Source organism: Meles meles, chromosome 15 (genome assembly GCF_922984935.1).
Source record: "Meles meles chromosome 15, mMelMel3.1 paternal haplotype, whole genome shotgun sequence".
Classification (NCBI taxonomy): Eukaryota; Metazoa; Chordata; class Mammalia; order Carnivora; family Mustelidae; genus Meles; species Meles meles.
The window spans coordinates 19,979,279-20,002,732 of NC_060080.1; the positions used below are offsets into that span (position 1 = coordinate 19,979,279).

The 23,454-nt window shown below is 41.4% G+C and overlaps 1 protein-coding gene across 10 annotated transcripts in view; it reads right to left on the reverse strand.

The window, feature by feature from the left end:
- Nucleotides 1-23,454, reverse strand: part of DTNB (dystrobrevin beta) — a 262,585-nt gene that overhangs the window by 141,647 nt on the left and 97,484 nt on the right. For all 10 annotated transcript variants that reach the window (XM_045979068.1, XM_045979067.1, XM_045979063.1 and 7 more), the window contains 2 exons: nt 11,256-11,361; nt 7,555-7,721 (listed from right to left, as the gene is read on the reverse strand). In XM_045979068.1, coding sequence (XP_045835024.1) covers nt 7,555-7,721; nt 11,256-11,361 — 273 coding nt within the window. The remainder of the gene's footprint in view (nt 1-7,554; nt 7,722-11,255; nt 11,362-23,454) is intronic.

The window sequence follows — 23,454 nt, forward strand, 5'->3', positions numbered from 1 at the left end:
GGCCGCAGAAGTCACGGAGCAGGGACTACCCAGTCCTCTGCCCTGTCTAATCTCCTAACACCAAACCCGTGGGCCTACGAAAATGGTTGTTTTCTGTCACTAGTTTTGGGGAGGCTTATTTCGCAGCAACAATAACTGAACCACTGTACACCACAGGGCTCCTGGTGGCAAGGTTACTTGGAATATGACCCAGGAACCCCAGAGAAGATGAGGAATATACCCTTGCAAACTAGAATGTACAAATCAGTACTGATTACAAGGCCCACGGCCTTGTTTCCACGTGGAGGACCTTCTCTGGAGGACCCCACCGGGGCCTTTTCTGCCCCTCATTCTTCTGACCAGGCTGGCTGCTCCGAGGGAAGGCATGAACAGGCCAGCCCAGCCTCTCCCCACCTTGTTTGCTGGTGTCCGCAAGCACCGCAGAAGGCACACATTCCCTCTGTGCCCTCAGCCTGGAGCTCCCGGTCCTGCTCCCTGCTGGAAGGGCCCGCCTTGGGCTGGGCTACCTTCCATGCAGCGGCCACTGGCAAATCCATTACCTCCTCACAGTTAAAACCACCTACTTGAACAGACTGCCATCTGCCCAGCTCCTGGGCGGTTGCAACTATGAGCAGGAGAAGGCAAAGCTGGGATCCATCAGGTCTCCTAAAATCCCGCAAAGAACAACTATTGGGAAAAAGTGTTAGAAACAGATCACTTGGGACAGGTTTTGTCCCCACCGCTCTTGCAGGACAACCCCACACAGTTAGGTGAGGAGCCACTGCGGAGTCTTCTCACGGGACCGTCACAGCCCTGGGCACAGATGGCCACTCCCTCCTCCTCGAAACACTCTCCACGGGCTTCCAGGAGAGGCTCTTCCCCTGCGTCGCTGCTGGCAGGTCCCTCCTCTTCTCCCAGATCTCTTAACGCTGCTGCCGGACATCAGTCCTCATTCCTCTTCTCCTCTTTCTTCTCTCCTCCATCTCTACTCACTCACCTGGTGGGACCATCCAGACTCATGGCTTTAAATAGCAACCACTTGCCAAGGACCCTCAAGCTGACATTTCTAGCTCAGATTTCCTTCTTGATGTCGGCTCACGTGCCGCGGCCTGTTCAACATCTCCCTACGGATATCTAGTAAGCACCTTAAATTCTAAACTGAATGTCCAAAGTGAACTCTGTGTCCTCACATCGACGCGTGCTCTACCCACAGCTGCCTCTCCTCAGCTGATGACCATTCCATCCCTCTAGTTGTTTAGGACAGAATCTTGGCTCCTCTCCTCTCACGAGCCACATCCAACCCATCAGGCCGACTGGCAAGGGACATCCTCATTCCACCCTTGTCACCACCTCGACTGCCACCAGCTACCATATCTGGTTTTGGCTACTGCGATCCTCTCTCCTGACATGGTGTCTCTGTTTCCATCTTTTCCTCCCACTTTACTCTTTACATGTTATCCAGACCCATCATTTCAAAAGATAAATCAAGCCATACCATCTCTTCTTCAAAACCCAATAAAGACTCCTCATTTCCCTAGAGTAAAGGCCAACATCCTTACAACGGCCAGCATGGCCCTTAGGAGCAATCTGACCTCCTCTCCAGTAGTCCTCCTCCTGTTCACTCCACTCCGGGCACACAGGCTTCTTTGCTGTTCCCTGAATTCAGAAGCACACTCCTGTTCTCAGGCCTCATGCTGAAAATGCCTCCTCCCCCCCAGATGTCTGCTAGCAGACACCGAAAACACTGCTCAGATCTCACTTTCTCAACACAGGCTCCATGACCCCATACTCTGAGTTCTGCTTTCTGATTTTTTGCTCATGTGAGTCCAGTGTAAGTCAGCCGAGGGGCTCTGATCCATCTACCAGATACCAGCCCCCCCTTTCATCTGAGGACTTCTGCTTCTACCAGTTTCTTTGGAGATCCTTCCATGTGACCAGTGTCTACTGGGAGTGAGAAGGGTAAAGAGAGGATGAGAGGACACATCTGCTTCAAACAGCCTTGACCTAGAAGTAACACAGATCACTTGCAAATCCGTTCCTGAATTTGGTGAGACCTAGTCTTAGGTCTCCATCTGGGTGCAAGGAGGATGGGCTGTATTACCTAGGTGCAGGTCTAGGAAGAGAAGGAAAACGTGGATATTTGTAGGTAATTCTAATCACAAAATACCTTTTCCCTCCTTCTTCCTACACATGAAACACACTCAGACCTCTCCCAAGAGAAAACCTGAGGTCTTATTCAGTCAGTGCATCTGAAGGCAAGTCCAGGGCCTCTGGGTACATCACAGTCTTCTTTAACAAGGTCACGTGCAGCTCCTTACCATGTAAACTAGGAACAAACAGATTACTTGCACCAAGCGTCCCTAGTTCCACTACAGGATAAAGGAACATGAACGGGAGGTTCTTCCTTATCCAACGTCCCCTTTGGCAAAGTGGGCTCTGGCATGCCCTCCTTGGGGGCTGTATCACCTTCACAACCCACCTCTTCCCAGAGCAAGGTATAGGTCCTTAAAAAGTTGTTTAACAGCTCCAATAGTCAAGGGCTTGTTAAGCTCAGGTTCATGGTTCCTTTGCCAACATACAATTCCCTCAAAAACTTAGCAGGCCTTTGATCTAATTGTTTGCAGTCAGTTCCATGTGCCAGTAACCACACACGAAGTCCTTTCCTAGACCTAATTCTCAAGCCTGATTTATGTCTTTGCCTCCATTCCTCTTGCTTTGAACTAACAGAGGCCACCTGGAGACCATATGAAACAACAGGTCAGCAGTTCCCAACTTTGGCTGCATGAAAGAATCACTTGGGGGAACTTTTAAAAACTGCCTTATCTAGGTTTCATGTACCTCTGACCCATTAAATCAGAAGCTATGTAGGTGAGAGCAAGGGGATTCTGATGAACAGCCAAGAATAAGAACTCATGCCCTAATCTGATCTTCGCCCTAGGACTAAGTCACCTTTCTTTGACTGAGAAAGTTCTCTAGGCCTTTATTGCTCAAAGCCTTTCTCAACTGTTACCTACTGCTCTCTCCAGGTTCTATAAGCAATCTGTTTTTCCTGTCACTGCTCCAACTGTCAGAACTTTCTCTAGTCCCTTTCATTTTTTGCTTGAAAACTTGCTAATTCTTTCCTAAGCTCATCTCTTCCTTGTCATACTTAACCAAAAACAGTCAACACACATTCACACTCCAATCCTTTCCAGCCTTTGACCTGGAGCTCAAGTGGCATGAAGTGTGCCTTCTAAGTTACCATGGATGACAAATTTACCCATTTGGTCACCACTGCCATAACATGGGTTTCTGCCCTTCCCAACTCCAATATTAGTGTCCTCATCAGGGCTATTTGGCTGCTAAGCCAATGACACAGATTTCAAGGTTTTGCTTTAACAGAACTCTACTTCCAGTACCACCTACTATAGCAAAAACCAAAACCTCAGGTGGTGGGTAATAGGGAGGGCACGTACTGCATGGAGCACTGGGTGTGGTGCAAAAACAATGAACACTGTTACGCTGAAAATAAACAAATTAAAAAAAAAAAAAACTAAACTAAAACCTGAGTAGCTTAACACAAAGTTTCTCTCTTGCTCCCACCGAAGTCAAGCAGGTTGGCAGGACACTCTTCTCCACCCATCATTCAAGGACCTGATTTCCTTTCACTTGTGGTTTTATCCTCCTCTGGGTCCTAAGGAAATTCTCTCCACTAAGCTGGCAGAGAGAACAGAAGAGGCACTCAGCTATCAACAGTCTTATTCTGGGAAGACACATATCACTCTGATCATATTCCACTAATAAGTGCTATTTATATGGTCCTTCTCACATACAGGGAGGCTGAGAAATGTGGTCTAGATGTAAAAAACAGGAAAACAGGGGCACCTGGATGGCTCAGTGGGTTAAAACCTCTGCCTTCAGCTCAGGTCATGATCTCAGGGTCCTGGGATCAAGCCCCGCATCAGGCTCTCTGCTCAGCAGGGACCCTGCTTCCTCCTCTCTCTCTCTGCCTGCCTCTCTGCCTACTTGTAATCTCTCTCTCTGTCAAATAAATAAAATAAAATCTTTAAAAAAATAAAAATAAAAACTCTCAGCCATTATCTCTTAAAAAAAACAAAACAAAACAGGAAAACAGCAATGCCAATGAGCCCTAATGGCCTTTCATACCCCTCAAAATTTAAGCCCCGCAAGGGCAGGAATCTGTCTGGTTTGCTCATAGATGTATCCTAAATGCCTGTAACAGTGCCTGGCACACACAGTAGGAGCTCAAGTAATATCATTTGAATGAATAATGAATGCACAGAATGAATCACATATGATACCGTATAGCATTTTTTTTCTGAAATAAAGTCAAATGAATGGATTGATGATTAAAAGAATAAATGAATTGCACTGCATAGTTACTTAGGTAAAACATTAAACAGAAACTTTTGGAAAAAAATCAAAGTAAAATTCCAAGCACCAATAGAACACCTATCAAATCTACGATACAAATTCATATACAAACTTGTTAAATGCACATTAAATTTATCTCTTATGAACACAGAAAACTATTCAAATATTATTATAAACACAATGGACAATCTTCAGAGAAATTACTATTAAAGTGATTCCGCCTATTTTGTTAGTGGAAACTTCTTCACCCACATCAGTCCCAAAATTCACTCCCATCTTCCTCAAAGAACAAGGGCACTACACATATAGTTCTAACCTCAGAAACAAGTTACACACACACACTCTGCTAAAAAAAACCTAACCAATATGCATCGGTCATACGTAATGCTTATACTCTTTAAAATTCAGAACCGATACCAGCTTCACGCCTATAATACCTGATTTTTCTTGAAGTCTTCAGTCACTACAACAAAAATGAATGAAATTTTAAAAACAACAACAAAGTTGAAATAAAAATAACAACAAATGGGGACATGCCTTACTTCACGAGAGTGTTGTGAGGATCAAGCAGAAGTAGAAGAATTCACTTGCGATTTCTGTACTTTCATTGATGTATGTTTTTTTAACTCAATGCCAAAAATCAAGAGCATATGAAATGCTGGTTTTTAAATCATAAAGCAATATTTAGCCACTTAACTTTTTTAAAAAAAGTAAAACCTCCATTTCTAAAAAGGCTACAAATTAACTAAATGAGCAAGTTCTATCTCTGATGAAAAAGAAGTTCTTCACTCTATTCTAACATCTAGCATGAGAACTGTCAGAAGAAAATGCCAATGAATCCAATCATTATAATGGTAACAGAGCAACAAGCTACCTCAGTGTTGAGAGTTAGACTCTAAACAAAAAACAGGGAGGAAAAACACTAATAAATCAATTAAGTGGGACACCTGTACTTTAAGAAAGGGAAAAATAACAACTTGAATTATTTCTATTCAGTGAAATCTCTATTAGAGATTATCTTTATTCAGTGAAAGAAGACCCTACTCATTGTCATTTTTTTCCATTGCTTGTTTAAAAATTTTAAATAATCACTCCTCAACCAAAAAAATACTGGAATTTACAACACAACAAAACCCAGGAAAGGATATTCAGTTTAACGAAATTTTCTGGTTAAGTGTAACTGAAAACCCAACTAATTAAAAAAAAAATTTCTCTAACGTGTCAGAGATGTAAGAAGTAAAGCATATACATGGGTTGAAATTTGTTGTGTGTGTTTTTTTTTAAACCAATCCTTGATATGAGTTTACTTGGCTTTTTTCTTGATTAAATTTTAAGAAGGCTAACTAGAAGAAAAAAGAAAGAAAAAAAAAAAAACCCTGGTAACTGAAGCTAACACTTAAAGTCCAGTAGGATGACCCAGATTTTAGATTTAGGAACCTAAATATTTATATTTAAATATAAATTATATTGTTCTATCCTTTAGCAAACCAAGCAAGCAACCAACCAACCAACAAAACTAGAGGGAAAAGTTTTTAAAATGAGTTTTTGGAAACAAATGTATGGCATTTTAAAAATTCTGAAAATAAATTGAGAAAAGGGAAGAAAAATGATTGATGCGAAGCTTGTTAGGTGATTTATAAACACCAGAAGAAAATCACACATCCTCCACCTAAATATTGTTATTTACAGGATTGCTTTTGAAAGTAAGAACACCAGTGCGCCTGGGTGCTCAGTGGTTTAAGCACCTGCTTTTTGGTTCAGATCATGATCCCAGGGTCCTGGGACTGAGCCCTGCGTTGGTCTCCTGCTCGACCGGAAGTCTGCTTCTCCCTCTCCCACTCCCCTGCTTATATTCTCTCTCTCCCTGGGTCTCTCTCCATCAAATAAATAAAATCTAGGAAGGAAGGAAGGACGGACACCAATGTGGCAACTGTAAGATAAAATATTTCCCCAACTTCAGAGAGATAAAAATTTAACTCCTTCAGTTCACGCAGCTTTCTCTGCAACATTTAAATCCTAGAGACATGTAGGAAATATGCTTGAGGAAAAGAACTTTAAATCTTAATAAAAGCTCAGAGATGGGAATGCAAGCTGGTGCAACCACTCTGGAAAACAGCATGGAGGTTCCTCAAAATGTTGAAAATAGAACTACCCTATGACCCAGCAACTGCACCACTGGGTATTTACCCTAAAGATACAAACGTAGTGATCCGAAGGGGCACATGCACCCGAATGTTTATAGCAGCAATGTCCACAATAGCCAAACTATGGAAAGAACCTAGATGTCCATCAACAGATGAATGGATACAGAAGATGTGGTACATATACACAATGGAATACTATGCAGCCATCAAAAGAAATGAAATCTTGCCATTTGTGCCGACATGGATGGAACTAGAGGGTATCATGCTTAGTGAAATAAGTCAATCGGAGAAAGACAACTATCATATGATCTCCTTGATATGAGGACGTGGAGATGCAACATGGGGGTTAGGGGGATAGGAGAAGAATAAATGAAACAAGATGGGACTGGGAGGGAGACAAACTATAAGTGACTCTTAATCTCACAAAACAAACTGGGGGTTGCTGGGGGGAGGTGGGGTTGGGAGAGGGGGAGGGGGGTTATGGACATTGGGGAGGGTATGTGCTATGGTGAGTGCTGTGAAGTGTGTAAACCTGGCGATTCACAGACCTGTACCCCTGGGGATAAAAATACATTATATGTTTATAGAAAACTTGGACCCCTGCATACTGGATGACATGTAGAATCTGTGTTCACTTTCTTGGTTACAATTGTTTTGGGGTTCAGGGGGGATGCCTGCTGAATGTACCTAAAGGGGAAATGGTAAAAAAAAAAAAAAAAAAAAGCTCAGAGAGTAAGCTTTGTTGGGGGGGGGGGTACCGCTTGCACAGTTTTAAAATAAGAAGACCCTTCTCACTTACTTTTCCATTTCAAATTGTAATCGTATCTCCGTCTCCTGGGACTTTAAAAATTCTCCTTTTACAGTCAAGCGGTGGAAACGAACAAACAACAAATAAAGCCAGGCCACGCAGCACCACGTGTCTGCGGTCAGAACCGTGAGCACGAAGGCTGGGCTACCTCGTCCTCACTGGTGAGGCCGCCGGGGGGAGGCAGCCGGCACTGCCACCGCGTAGACGGGGTAAGGGCGGAGGACACAGACGGGGACACAGAGCAGTTACCCAAGACGAGTGCTCCTTCATCTGGTGTTGGTTGCTGTGAGGGCCGCTGGCATGGCCGCGCCAGAAGCAGTTCTGGCAGAGCTGGTAGTTGTGGCACTGCTGGCATCGGTACCGGAAGCCCATCATGCTCTCGCGGCGGCAGTAGGAGCACTCCACCGGGTGGAAGACTGCGGAAGGCCGAGAGGGGACAGGAGACAGAGAGACGCCATTTTCATTCGGAGAAAGAAGGTCCACACGGGGGCGGGAAAACCAAACCTCATGCAAACAGGCAACGCTGAAAACAACATTAGAACCGAAAACTCTAAAATTGTCTCCCAGCTCAAGAACCTGCCATTTACTAGAATAAAAGGGGAAGATAATAGAGGAGAACAGTTTTTCAGATTAGAATGTCACATCCCAATCCACCTGAGAAAATAACCAATTTCTTTTTTAAAAATGAAACTCGTGTTTACTAGAATGATAAATGTATTGATAAGGATTGTAGATGACAAATACATATGGAAAGAAGAAAAAGAAGCCTTCTCAGTCTAAGATTTCTTTTCCAGGGGCGCCTGGGTGGCTCAGTCGGTTAAGCGTCTGCCTTCGGCTCAGGTCATGATCTCAGGGTCCTGGGATCGAGCCCCATGTGGGGTGGGGGGAGTCTCTCTACTCAGCAGGGAGCCTGCTTCTCCCTCTCTCTCTGCCCCTGCTCATGGGCTCGCTCTTTCACTCACTCTGTCTCTAATAAATAAATAAAATCTTCAAAAAAAAAAAAAAAATCTGTGCTCCAAGTTAAAACTACACAATCTAGGGTCACCTGAGTGGCTCAGTTGATTAAGTGTCTGCCTTTGGCTCAGGTCATGATCTCAGGGTCCCGGGATCGAGTCCCGCATCAGGCTCCCTGCTCAGTGGGGAGTCTGCTTCTCTCTCAGACCATCACCCTTTTCGTGCTCGTTCTCTTTCTCTCGCAACTGAAAAAAAAATCTTTTTAAAAAATTTTAAAAATTAAAAAAAAAACAAACAACAAACCCTACATAATCTAGTAAAGGTCCGCCAAAGAACACTACTCCTAAATCAGTCTGGAGCTCACATCAACACAGGCAACAACAGCACACAGGTATTTATAATTCTATACAATTATTTTTGGCTATAATTCTATACAATTATTTTGGTATGTACATTAGTATTAAATTATCAAGTATATTCTGATCATCTTGGTTGAACATGAATATCTATGTATTTCTCTCCTCTTTTACATCAGCCACACATTAGACAGTGTAATGGGTTGACCAGGTAGAAACGGAAAGAACCAGAATGTGGAGAGAATCACCAAGTGTACTGAGTCAATCATAAGATCAGGCTTTGTAAAAGCATTCTTTTTTGGAGGAATACATCATGTTGTAATCTTACACACAATATACTTGGATTAGTAAAACAATACAAAAAGTATAACTTTTATATAAGTAAATAGATAAATAGATATGTCCTTATAAATAGTAATTTCGATATAATTCAAGTGATGAATTTCATAGAAAGGGCCCAAACAACTACAACAAAAGAAATACCATATAGAAATATAGAAATACCATAATGTTATGATTTATTTCCCCACCATAAAAATTAAGATATATAGATAAATGTTATTGTGATAAATAACATGTTTTATCTTCAAGATATGTCAATGAGATCATACTATTTCTCTGTCCCTAAGAAAAAAATCACTAACCTCATAAGAATGTAATCAATAATACACTATATACAAAGTCACAATAAAATGTTCATATGGATAACAAAAATCAGGACAAATGAGATTCTTTCCTTATGGTATAGTAGATACAAAATGATTTTATGAAGGGGGTATAGCTCAGTGGTAGAGCATTTGACTGCAAAATGATTTTATGAAAACAAACTGAATATGACACACTTCAGGCTTTGAAAGTATTGCCTCCAAAAGAACTAAAAATACTCAATAATATAATAATTTAACAGTATAAATCTCTATCCGAAAATCCTGTTAAAAAATTTAGCTGTTTTTTGGGGCACCTGGGTGGCTCAGTGGGTTAAAGCCTCTGCCTTCAGCTCAGGTCATGATCTCGGGGTCCTGGGATCGAGCCCCGCATCGGGCTCTCTGCTTGTCAGGGAGCCTGCTTCCTCCTCTCTCTCTGCCTGCCTCTCTGCCTACTTGTGATCTTTGTCTGTCAAATAAATAAATAAAATCTTTTAAAAAATTAATAAATAAATAAATAACCCCAGGGCCCTGGGAACCAGCCCCACATCAGGCTCCCTGCTCAGCAGGAAGCCTTCTTCTCCCTCTCCCACTACCCCCTGCTTGTGTTCCCCCTTACTGTGTCTCTCTCTGTCAAATAAATAAATAAAATCTTAAAAAAAAATTTAGCTGTTTTAGTCAAGAGATTCTACACCTTTAAGAAAGTAATCCTGAATCTAAGGTTCCTGTGAACTAAAGCCACAGTGACACAAAAGGCTGAGAGGTTTAAAAACAAAAGGTACAGATGAGAGAGGGAGAAGACAGAATATGGACGTGCATTTCATTCTTACAAGGGAAAATGGGAGCTCTGCCTTTTCATGCCTCTCAGATTTACTGATTCTCTTTGGCAGAATAAGAAACAGGCAAGAGCCTTGAGAGGAGGGAGGGAGGTTACATAAGAGACTATAGCCCTGGGGCGCCTGGGTGGCTCAGTGGGTTAAAGCCTCTGCCTTCAGCTCAGGTCATGATCCCCAGGGTTCTGGGATCTAGCCCCACATCAGGCTCTCTGCTCAGTGGGGAGCCTGCTTCCCTCTCTCTCTCTGCCTGCCTCTCTACCTACTTGTGATCTCTGTCAAATAAATAAGTAAAATCTTTAAAAAAAGAAAGAAAGAAAGAAACTATAGCCCTTCCTTTAACAAACTCACACAACCTAAACAAGGAGATAAACTGATAACAACAGAAGAAAAAATTAAGTTACTGGAGGTAAAAACTCCATTTCAATTCTAACCAAGACAAACATTTAAGTCAAATTCCTCAAAGAGGTACCAAGAGTAATTCAAGATAAAATAGTAAAGGCAGAAAGCGAAGATGTGTGAAGCACCAAACTCTATCACAGCTGTTTTCCTTTCAACTGTTCCAAAATCATTACAGTGTTAGTGCTTGATACTGCATACATCTAGTTTTTTTATAACCGTATAAATTAAAGGTAAAAAAGGAAGTCAGGTCTAAGTCAGATGGGTTCAAGTGATTCTCAGTGGGGGAAAACCCAGAATTTGAACCACAAAGTTTTATGACCTGATATTACTATTTCTTGATATCCTAAGTAATAAGCCCCTTTCCCCTACTTTTCCTTGAGAAATAAATATCCCTCCTTCAAAGGGCGCCTGAGTGGATCAGCGGGTTAAACCTCTGCCTTTGGCTCCGGTCTTGATCTCAGGGTCCTGGGATTGAGTCCCGCATCAGGCTCCCTACTCAGCGGAGAATCTGTTTCTCTCTCACCCTCTCCCCTTCCCCCACTGCTTGAGCTCTCTTGCTCTCTCTCTCATGCTGTCTCAAATAAATAAATATAGTTTTTTAAAAATCCCTCTTTTAAAAGCAAAAATCACAAATTCAAATGACACAGTGACAGCAAATATCAATTTTAAACTTCAATGGTAATAGCTAAGGACATTACAAATAGCATCAGTTCATGTATTTCCTGTAGCACAAGAGACTGAATGATCCAAGTTCTGCTTACCATTCTCAACATGGGCGAGCCTGTGCATGAGAGGTAGCCAGACAAGGCACTGGGGAGGAGGATCGGCCATCATTGTGTCTAAAAACATATTTAGCATTATCTTCTTCTGTGAAGAGAAGAAAAACAAACATACTTTATATTCTTCAAGTATCTCTGAATTCCAAAATTAAGTTAATCTAGCCATCACAGATGAGAAAATAAAGGAACAGAGCATTTAAAATGACTTCTGAAGGTCCTGGGGCACCTGAGTGGCTCAGTTGGTTCATCGTCTGACTCCTCATTTCAGTTCAGGTCATGATCTCAGGGCTGTGGAATTGAGTTTCACATCAGGCTCCACACTCAGTGGGGAGTCTGCTTGGGATTCTCTCTCCCCCTCTCCCTCTGCCCCTTTCCTGCTTGTATTGTTTCTCTTTCTCTCTCAAATAAATAAATCTTTGCGGGGGGAGGGGAATAAATAACCTGGAAGGTCCTACCCAAATCAGACACAAAGCAAGGACTGGAACTCAGCTGTCCTTCAAATTACTATTTCTATTACCCATGGGGAGACAGACATCCCACACCCCATTATAAAACATCAGCAAAAGCAGGAACTACTCCATTTGTTGTTTATTGTATTTCCAGCATTTTGTAACAGTGTCAGGCACACAACAGGCACTTGATAAGTAGTCACTGAACAAATACTAATGTGGGGAGCAAACACTGTTAAACATCACTTAACAACTTTCTCATTTACAGAAAGAAAACTAAAGTGCAGAGTAGTGAAGTAATTTGACCCAGTCACAAAGACAGTTACAAGGATGAAAGTAGAGTCTGAACATCCAGTGGCCATCACTCCCCCATTACACCAGCTCCTCAGCTAGATTGCATTTTTGTGTTCTGTCTTTATTTCTCTCTTTTTTTTTTAAAGATTTTATTTATTTATTTATTTGACAGACAGAGATCACAAGCAGGCAGAGAGGCAGGCAGAGAGAGAGAGGAGGAAGCAGGCGCCCCGCTGAGCAGAGAGCCCGATGTGGGACTCGATCCCAGGACCCTGAGATCATGACCTGAGCTGAAGGCAGCGACTTAAACCACTGAGCCACCCAGGCGCCCCATCTTTATTTCTCTTTTAAACAAATACATACAAAGCTTCCACTGCTTGTGAAACACCAACACAATTACATCCCACGGGACATTAAAAATCCGAAAACAGTCTAGAAAAAATAGTCATGTGACGCAGATAGAAGAGATTCTCAAGAATTTTCAAATTGGTGAATTTTCTTTTTATTTCCTCTAACCCACAAAACTCCTTTGCAGCTCCAAAAGGAAAGGAAAAAGGAGGAAAAGGGAGCACCTTACAACTACATGTGAGAGTTCTGTCATTGCACCTTGGCCACCTTGGCCCCCACTCCAAACCTGATTCCAAAAGAAGGGCAGAGACAAAAGGGAAGACATGGGAGAGAAGGAAATGCAGGACCAATAAGTACGTAGGACTTTTCCAAGTCCTGGTCCCACCATTCCAAGGCAGGGGGAGGGACTGAGGACTATGGGCAAGTGGACACCAAAAGGCACCCAGAATTTCATCTTAGTCTCTCCCAGAAAGTGTGTTCTCAGTTCCACCACTTTTCTTGAAGTGATAACAGGATATACAAAATGAGGTGCTTCCCCATAAAACTTTAAACTACTTTATATGGGGGAGGGAGAAAAGATAAAATTGGTTAGAGCTGACCAAAAGATTTTGCCAGCGTATGACAAGATAAGTGATTTTTACCACTAATCTCTTCACCAGGAACAGAGCAAAGAGGGAAGGCACTGCGGTGACAAGTCAGGAGGGTGGCTGCCCCCAGCATCTGCCATCATGATACTTCTCCAACGATGGTTCCCACCATAGAAACAGACTACAGACTGACTCCTGTGTATCTTTCTGACAACTATGTGACTCTTGATTCCATTGTATGTAAGGAGATCATTCTTATTAATGAAAATCTTTAAAAAAAAAAATAAAAGAAAGAAATTGGTAAATAGGGAACAGAAAAGGGAAGATAAAATAGATAGCAGAGCAAGAAAGAGGCTTTTGCAATAAAACCTTGAAAAAGATGAAGAAATATGAAGCAAAGCCTCTGATCGAGGACAGAGATTAGAGCTCAACGCTGAACAGGGGGAGGGATGGGGCAAGCACGAGGGCTGACTGAGGGTGATTAACAGTAGGAAGTTACCATCCGAGGGCCCTCTACAGAAAGCCGTGCTCTGGCGGTCAGGTTTGAAAAATACCTACTCGGGAAGGCTAAATAAAGTTTTCCGAAGTGTTTTCCATCTCTGGCATCCAAGTCACTGATGTTTCTAAGACCTCAGTGGAACCTCAGAGGAACAAGTGAACAACATTTAAAATAAAACCACAAAGTCACCGAACATTTAAATGGAGGGACAGATATGGAAAATGCCTCTAATTACGGCTATGCAGACAACTGCAACAAAGCAAAACAAACAGAAAGTGTCTACATAAAATTACTAAGAAAGAAGATGCTACGAAGTCTTTTAGCTCGCAAGAGGTAGTAACCAAAACTAAATGTATGTTTAAATTAATATTTCTATATATTTTATACCTAATATTAAAAATTGCATTTCTACAAGTCTACCTGCAATCTTCATGTGACTTTTCTTCTTAAAAAGCTTTGATTCGCCTAAATCGTACTTCTTTTTTAATCTTCAAGATGAAAAGAAACCAATTACATCTGATATGTCAGAAGCCCTTGATAAAAACACTCAGGCTCAGTTTACAGAAGTTGTCCTTAAGGTCATTTTGTAATTTGAAGTCCTCCAAAAGCACGAGGAATGGAACCAGAAGAACTGTGTCCCAGAACTCTGTCTTCCATAAACCATGTAATTCAGGGGAAATCATTTGACATTCTGGTTTCAGTTTTCTCACCTCTGAAAGGGTAGAGCAGTGGTTCTCAAAGTGTGGTCAAAAGCTGCCCTGTGGGTCCCTAAAACATTTTCAAGGACTCCATGAGGCAAGAATGTTTTCATAAAAATCTCAGACATTGCTTGTCCTTTTCAGTCTCAATCTCCCATAATAGTGGGGTGTGTCAGAAGCAAGGTGGCATTTCCACAATCATCCGAAAAAACTACTAAAGCATTCCTCCCTTTTTGAGGCCAGATTTCTTTCTATATTTTAACCAAAACAACATATCACAACGGAATCAATGGAGAGGCAGATAGGAGAACCCAGCTGTCTTCAGTGGAGCCAAATAAAGCAATTTGCAAAAATGTAAAACCATGGCATACTTGCTAAATATTTTTGTTTTGGAATATATAGTGACTTTTCATAAAAATATATTATTTAAGATGTAATGAGTTTATCATTTTTTTTTTCATGTAGGCTCCACACAGCATGGAGTCCAACACAGGGCTTAAACTCACGACCCTGAGATGGAGACCTGAGCTGAAGTCAAGAGTTGGATGCCCAACCAACTGAGCCCCCAAGCATCCTATCATTATTTTTTTTTTTTCCTATCATTATTTTTAAATGACAATACATATCTTTAATTTCTCAAATTTAATTTCTAGTATGGAAATACCAATAGGTATAGCTCTCTAGGGTCCTCAATAATTTTTATTGTAAAGAGGCTCTGAGACCAAAAAGTTTGAGAATAGCTGAGATAGAATTCCCAGCTCAAAAATTCCATGACTTGGTAAATAACTGTGCGGAAGAAAGGTTGGCTCTCTTTTCTCCTTTTTTGTTTCATTTTGTTTTTTTTTCTTGAGTTGAACACATTCTTTGCATATCTCCTTATTTTTGCAGCACAATATTTGTAATAAAACCTGTAATAAAATTGCAAAAAAAAATACACATTCCCACAATTCTCATCTTGCTATATTTCTCTCCAAATGTATATATGCTTCTATGTAATTATGTACATAAGGCAGGCAAAAATATATAATGTTTTTTCACTTAACTTTTTATTAAATATTGTTTTGCTACAAAGGGCTTCATTTCTAATCATTTTAACAGCAGCCTGGTCCACTGGGCAGACACACTGTGATTCATCTCTGCCTTCCTCTATAAAACACTGAGGCTGTTTTCATCCTTATGTGTATTCATCTCTTCTCTTGGAAGAAAGCATTTCTTTTTGTCACCTACCTCCCGGCCCTTTGTTATTCTAAGCCTCAATACTGACACTTACTACCTACCCCAGAGCCATCCTCACCTCCCTCCCGCCACCCATGACTACATTGTCCCTGTTTTAAAGGGAGACAGGGACCATCTCTTAAAAATGAGAAATCCAGTATCACTAAAGTAACATGAGAAAACAATTAGTTTAGCACTAGATCATCATAGGTGCAATTTCCAAACTCGTCATTTCCATTAAAACCTCTCATTTCGGGGTGTCTGGGTGGCTGAAGTCATGATCTCAGGGTCCTGGGATTGGGCTCTCTGCTCAGCGGGGAGCCTGCTTCCCCCTCTCTCTGCCTGCCTCTCTGCCTACTTGTGATCTCTCTCTCTCTCTGTCAAATAAATAAATAAAATCTTAAAAAAAAAACAACCTCTCATTTCCTTATGGACAACAGCTAAGTATTATCCATTGCCTTAACTTACTTGATAATCAATTAAGCCATGTATGACACATAGCTAATAAACTTGAAAACATTTTTTTAAATCTTCCCGATTAAAAACATTTTTAGGGGCACCTGGGTGGCTCAGTGGGTTAAAGCCTTTGCCTTTGGCTCAGGTCATGATCCCAGGGTCCTAGGATTGAGGCCTGCATCGGGCTCTCTGCTAGGCAGGGAGCCTGCTTCCCCGCCTTCTCTTTCTGCCTGCCTCTCTGCCTACTTGTGATCTCTGTCAAATAAATAAATAAATAAAATCTTTTTAAAAAACCAAAACATTTTTATACAAACTTCTGTGTAGAGTTAGAAATATCCTGTCCCAGGACACCTGGGTGGCTCAGTTTGGTTGAGCAACTGCCTTCGGCTCAGGTCATGATCCCGGAGTACCAGGATCAAGTCCCGCATCGGGCTCCCAGCTCCACAGGAAGTCTGCTTCTCCTCTCTCATGCTCTCTTTCACTATCTCTCTCTCAAATCAATCAATAAATAAATATCCTGTCCTACCAGGGTAAACATACATTAACTGGTTATGGGAACAGTGCTATGGGTCAACCTTTTGATTACTATTAGACACAGAATTTGTCCATATCACAAATTTACTTTGAAAATTAAAGTACTCTGTAGTGACACAATGATACAATGTTGCTATCCTATTACTTATTAGAAATATTTTTATATAATATAGCTAAAAGATGGGGGAAGCTCCAGAACTCCTGAAATACTCTATTTTCCTCTGCAAAGACTGTTTCATTTGAGAAAATCATGGAATAAAAATGTCAATGAAAACAACAAGGTTGCAGGTACATCCATGAGATTTAAGCTTTGAATTAGAATTCAAGCCAAGGATACGTTCTCATGCCAATATTTAATTTAAATCATTTTTTTAAAAGATTTTATTAATTTATTTGACAGACAAAGATCACAAGTAGGCAGAGAAGCAGGCAGAGAGAGGAGGAAGCAGTCTCCCTGACAAGCAGAGAGCCCGATGCGGGGCTCGATCCCAGGACCCCAGGATCATGACCTGAGCCGAAGGCAGAGGCTTTAACCCACTGAGCCACCCAGGTGCCCCTAATTTAAATCATTTAAACCAACAAATTTCTAGTAAGCATCAATCATCTTCCAGACGTTGTTCGTCACGGGGATATGAAGCTGAAGATCCAGGAGCATCGCCTCCGGGCATAAGTGAGCTAGATATGACATGCCAGGGGAATGCAGAAGAGGAACAATTAATCCTACATTGAAAGATTCAGAGCATCAAAGAAGAAGGGCTATTTTAGCTGGGATATGAAATACGAGGGCCTCTGTTGAAGACACAGGAGGTCAGGGGTCACTGGCCCGTCAGTGTGAACTGCTATCACTTGAAATGACAACACATGTGGTACTGAACGTGCACATAATTCAGCCGCAGTGACAGCAAGGACAGCTCTGACCAAGTTCACACACGTGCAAGAAAAGACAACTCGTCATAACCACCGCCGGCCAACTGCAGCTGTAAGATCTCACTGGCCACCTGAGGTATCTGAGGTACCTCCACATCAGAGATGTTAAGGTGTGAAGGAAGGTCTTCAAATCGATGCAACGTGGTGATGACCCAGCTAGATCATCACGGTGACGAGGGCCTGCTGCCGGAGACAGTAAAACCTGCCTAATTAGAATTCCTATGAAGCACACATACACATGTGCGGGCAATTCTTCCTAAACTAGTCAATGTCCAGGAAACCAAGGTCAGAACATCCAGAAAGTATCTCACTTCAAAGACAGAGCGGGAAGAAAAGTCATTTTGGCACAGAGCGGAAGACGATATGCTAGTCAAAGTAGAGTCAGAAGACACCTCCAGGCATGAGAAATACTGTCGCTGTTCTGAAAAATCCACTGGCAAGAATGTAGTCTCATCACTACCCTTTCCCACCTCCCTCCGAACCAAGGAGAGCCCTGCAACACTGAGTGAAAAATTGTCTCTACCTCATCTCCCTCTCTCCCCTACTGTACCTTTTCAGTCTTCCATAAAGACAGACATCAAATTTAAAATCCTCTGTAGGGGGGCACCTGGATGGCTCAGGCAGAGGGTTGAGCCTCTGCCTTCGGCTCAGGTATGATCTCAGGGTCCTGGGATCGAGCCCTGCTTCGGGATCTCTGCTCAGCGGGGAGCCTGCTTTCCCCTCTCTGCCTGCCTCTCTGCCTACTTGTGACTTGACAAATAAATAAATAAAATCTTTTTAAAAATAATAAATAAAAGAATAAAATAAAATCCTCCACGGGGTGAGGGGCGCCTGGGTGGCTCAGTCAGTTAAGCCTCTGACTCTTGATTTTTACTCAGGTCACGATCTCAGGGTCAGTGAGATCAAGCCCTGCGATGGGCTCTATGCTGGGCATGGAGCTTGCTTAAGATCTCTCTCTCCCTCTCCCTCTGCCCCAACCCACCTTTTAAAAAAAAATCACACATTTAAAAAACAATTAAAAAATAAAATCCTCTCAGGACAGACCGAACACTTCAAACTAAAGTCAATACACACCTAAAAAATACATAATACAACAAATAACAATCATCTTTTTTTTATAGCAATCCTTTTTTTAAGGAGAAACAAAATTTATCCCTAAACTCTGAAGTTTAGAAAAACCGGGGAGAAATTTTAAATAAGTGAGCTTTATTAAAACAAGCTTTGCTGCTTGTTTTAATAACTTTAAGTCTCTAAAGTTATTTTTAGTTTATAACCACGGAAGAATCAGGAGTCCCTAGGTGGCTCAGTCCGTTAGGCATACGACTCAGTTTCGGGTCACGTCATGATCTCAGGGTCATGAGATCAAGCCCTCCATCGGGCCCCACTCTCACAGCAGAGTCTGCTTGCAATATTCTCCCTCTCTCTCCCCCACTGCTTCTCCCCCAACCTCACAAGCTCTCTCTCTCAAATAAATAAATAAAATCTTGAACAATAAATAAATAACCACTGAAGAATCAATATATTTGGTCTACTGACTAAAATATTAGACTTGAGGTGGTATGTTAATACCATGCTTTATTCAGACAATAATCACGATCACAAATTTACAACTGGAATTTTTCTATTAAATCTTTTAAATTTACCAGAGTAGAGAGAATAGTATAATATGCTTGTCACCCAGCTTCAACAATTCTCAACATATGACTATTTTTTTCAAAGATTTTATTCATTTGTCAAAGAGAATAAGGGGGAGCGGCAGGCAGAGGGAAAGGGAAGCAGCTCCCCGCTAAGCAAGAAGCCTGATGTGAGACTCGATCCCAGGATCACGAACTGAGCCAAAGGAAGACACTTAACCCACTGAGCCACCCAGGTACCCCTTATGACTAATTTTAATTTATACTTTCACCTTTCCTTCAGTCTGCATTAATTTGAAGCAAATTCCAGACATATTATTTCTTTTTTTAAAGATTTTATTTATTTGACAGAGAGAGAGACACAGTGAGAGAGAGAACACAAGCAGGGGGAGGGGGAGGGAAAGAAGCAGGCTCCCTGCTCAGCAGGGAGCCTGATGCGGATTTTGATCCCAAGACCCTGGGATTATGACCTGAGCTGAAGGCAGACACCTAACGACTGAGCCACCCAGGCGCCCCTGGACATATTATTTCTTGAATTAACTTTCCTCCAGTGGTTTATTATGGACACCTCAGATGCTTCTGAGGCTGATAAAAGCATCCTTGTAAATCTTTTTGTCACAAAGGTTTTTTGGGTTTTGTTTGTTTGTTTGTTTTTCATGTGGGAAAAACATAAGAGTAGAATTGCCAGATCACGGGTAGGTATCGGTTGAGGTCTGTAGGAAACCAACACCAGAGTTCTAAAGTGGTTTGTATGAGAGTTCTAGTTGATGTGTTCTGCTGAATTAACTTATAAATGCTTTTAACTTGCATTGTGTTTTTCAAATTATGTAAGTCCAACATCTCTTATTTTGGGTTAGTTTGCAAAACTGTTTTCTAAAAAAGAATTAAAGCTATATTAAAATAAATATGTAATTTTCTTCATATCATTAAAAAAATTCGAGTACTTCTCCTATAACTCAATGCACACATTACTGGAAAACTGCACATACTGCAAAACTGTGGATTTAAAAATAATAAGGTACATGAGAAAAACAGGGTTGGCACAAACCTAAGAACATAGGCAGCGTTGTGAACAGAGGACTAACAAAACAGCGGCAACACTACTATCAGCACAATTAAATCTTCACAGGCATTGACAACAAAAGTCACTATCAGATGACGCCTTTCAGTCTTAAACCCTGAAATACTTTTTTCCTTCCTCATGATAAGGGCATACAACTTTCAAGGCAGATTAGTTTTATCACGAGCCCCACATCAAGCCCCACATCGGGCTCCTTATTCAGCAGGGAGCCTGCTTCTCCACCTCCCTGCTGCTCCCCCTGCTTGGGCTTTCTCTCTCTGTGTCAAATAAATAAAATCTTAAAAAAAAAAATTAAAAACTAAACTAAATACTGGATCTAGGGGATAGCTCACCCCATAAGTCAATTTTTGCAGCACAGGTGTGCGAGACAGGAGAGGATGTCTTCACCTCTCTAGCTCTACCCAGTTTCACCCCATAACACTGCAAAAGAGGAAACAGCTCATGAATCCTCCAAACCAGCCAGTTCTTTCACTAAAGAAAGGTACTCCTGCAAGAGTTCCACTTCTTTCTTAAAAAAAGAGTCCTACAGGGGTGCCTGGGTGGCTCAGTGGGTTAAAGCCTCTGCCTTCAGCTCAGGTCATGATCCCAGGGTCCTGGGATCAAGCCCTGCATCGAGCCCTGCATCGGGCTCTCTGCTCAGCGGGGAGCCTGCTTCTCCCCCTCTCTCTGTCTATTTGTGATTTCAGTCTGTCAAATGAATGAATAAAATCTTTAAAAAAAAAAAAAAGAGTCCTACATTCTCTTTAATTGCGATCACTTCTTTGCTCAGCCCAGAATGTCAAAATGCTAGGGAACGGCCCGTGAACCAACAGCGCAATTTCCACCTCCCACTGACACCGCTCTCTTTCCGTTGGAGGGTGTGAGAGTTACTTTGCATTAAAAAAGCACATACATAGTAAAACAAACCATATGGGAAAAGACCATTTCAAAAAGAAACCCAAAAATTTAACTCTTGCTGCATGAAACTTTGTTCAAAGTCTCATTTTTTTGCTCATTCTAGCAGTAATTTCTTTTTCTTCTAAGGCTCCTTTTTTTTGGTCATCTGTCCAAACCAAGGAAAACTTAAGTTTCCTCTAGACTGAGATAAGCTTCTCTGACTTTTCCAAATTTTGGCACATAACAAAACACAGACTGAGGGGCGCCTGGGTGGCTCAGTAGGGCAAGTGTCTGCCTTCAGCTCAGGTCATGATCTCAGGGTCCTGGGACTGAGCCCCACATCAGGCTCCCTGCTCAGGGGAAGTCTGCCTCTCCCTCTCCCATTGCCTCTCCCTCTGCCCCACCACCCAACTCATGTTCTCTCTCTCAAATGAATAAATGAAATCTTGAAAACAAAACAAAACAAAACACAGAGACTGAGTTTTTTCATAAGAATCTGAGGCAAAGAAGAAGCAAGAGTCAGCTCTTGAGTTCAAAGCCTTCACAATAAGGGCATAAGGAAATCTGGAGTATTCTAGATAGCATTCTTAGGATTAACAGTTGGAAATTTTTGTATATTCTTCGACATTTCAAACTTTAGCTCCCATACTAGAGTCTTCTCATAGTCCCCACATTGCAAGTAGATCTAAGGTGACTTTGGGTTGGCATCCCACATGACTGTCACCCACTAGTCAGAGCTCGTTCCTCATGGACACGTCTTTGTATAAACTGCCTTCCCTATTCTGACACGCAGTGGTAGCGTTCCGGAACTTGATCAAGTTTTAGCCTAACCTCCAGGAAGCATCTTATGTGAAAAGCCACATATACCTCATGTACAAGGTTACCCCAGAGTATTGTGGGGGCAACCATCTGACGTCAGGGCACTACAAACACAGCAGCAGTGAGACGATGCTAAATGAAAAACGGTTGCTGTTTCTTTATCATACCCACTCTCACTCACCTTGCTTCCAGGCATTTTCATACCTGCAATGCACTCCTGTACCAGGGATCGTATGGACAGCCTCCCATTATTTAAAAATGCATAAGACACTCTTAATCTCACAAAACAAACTGTGGGTTGCTGGGAGGTGAGGGGGTAGGGATAGGGTGGCTGGGTCATGGACATGGGGGAGGGTATGGGCTATGGTGAGTGCTATGAAGTGTGTAAGCCTGATGATTCGCAGACCTGTACCCCTGGGGCAAATAACACATTATATGTTAATAAATATAATAAAAAAAATTTTTAGGGGCGCCTGGGTGGCTCAGTGGTTTAAGCCGCTGCCTTCGGCTCAGGTCATGATCTCAGGGTCCTGGGATCAAGCCCCACATCGGGCTCTCTGCTCAGCAGGGAGCCTGCTTCCCTTCCTCTCTCTCTGGCTGCCTCTCTGCCTACCTGTGATCTTTGTCTGTCAAATAAATAAATAAAATCTTAAAAAAAAAATTTTTTTTTTAAATGCATATCAGCGTGGGGGAGGGGGAGTGCAAACTATATTAGAATAAATTGAGGCATACAGCTATTTTTAATATGCTAAAAGCTGATACTGTCATTTACACAGAGGGGAAAAAAATAACGTATGGTGACAAATTTCCACAAAAACAATCAGCCCAAGTGCATACAAATTTGGAAAGAATATCTCCTCAGAAAGTGGTTAAAATAACTCACCAGTATTATGAGTACCACTTTTGGTGCTAAAGCTAACGAGTAATCTCTAAACAAGCTATAAAATATTGTTTGAAAGTCTGAATTCAGATGTATAAGAATCCTTAACTTCAAGTGTAAAAAAAAGTATGTGTGTGTTTGGTTTTGGCTCTTGTGAATCAAAGTATCACAGTCAGGAAGATCTAGTTTACAATGTGCTTTCAGTTCTCAAACCTTTAGATTTGTTCTTTTTATATGTTAACTTCTTATTTTTAAATAAATTTAGACCTGCAGAAAGATCGTAAGATTATCCAAAAAATTCCCGTTTACCCAGATTCCTCAAATGTTAACACCGCAGAAGGGATGCCCCTTTGCCCTTAAATACCTCAGATCACATTTTTTAAAAACAAGGAAATTCTCTTACATAATTTAATACAAATATCAAAATCAGTAAATTAACATTTAATGACAAAATACTAAAAATTTATTCAGATTTTTTTCAAATGTCCCAATAATGTCCTTTATGACAAAAGAAAATCCTGGATCATAAACTGCATTGAGTTTTTCTCTCCTTAGACTCTTGTGACATAGAATGGTTTTGTTTTGTTTTTTGGTTTTTGTCTTTCATGACACTGACATTTTTTAAGTGTGTAGGTCAGTTATTTTGTAGAAATCCCTTCATTTGGGTTTGTCAGACGTTTCCTCAAATTGAGACTCAGGACAGATATTAATTAAATTTATTGCGGATAACTGTTTTTGCAATACATACAAATATCAAATCACGACATTGCACACCTTAAACTTTTACAAAGTTATATGTCAATTACATCTCAATTAAACTGTAAAAAATAAAATTAAACATAAAAAAAATTGGGAAAAACAAGAAAAGGAAGATGAGACTCAGC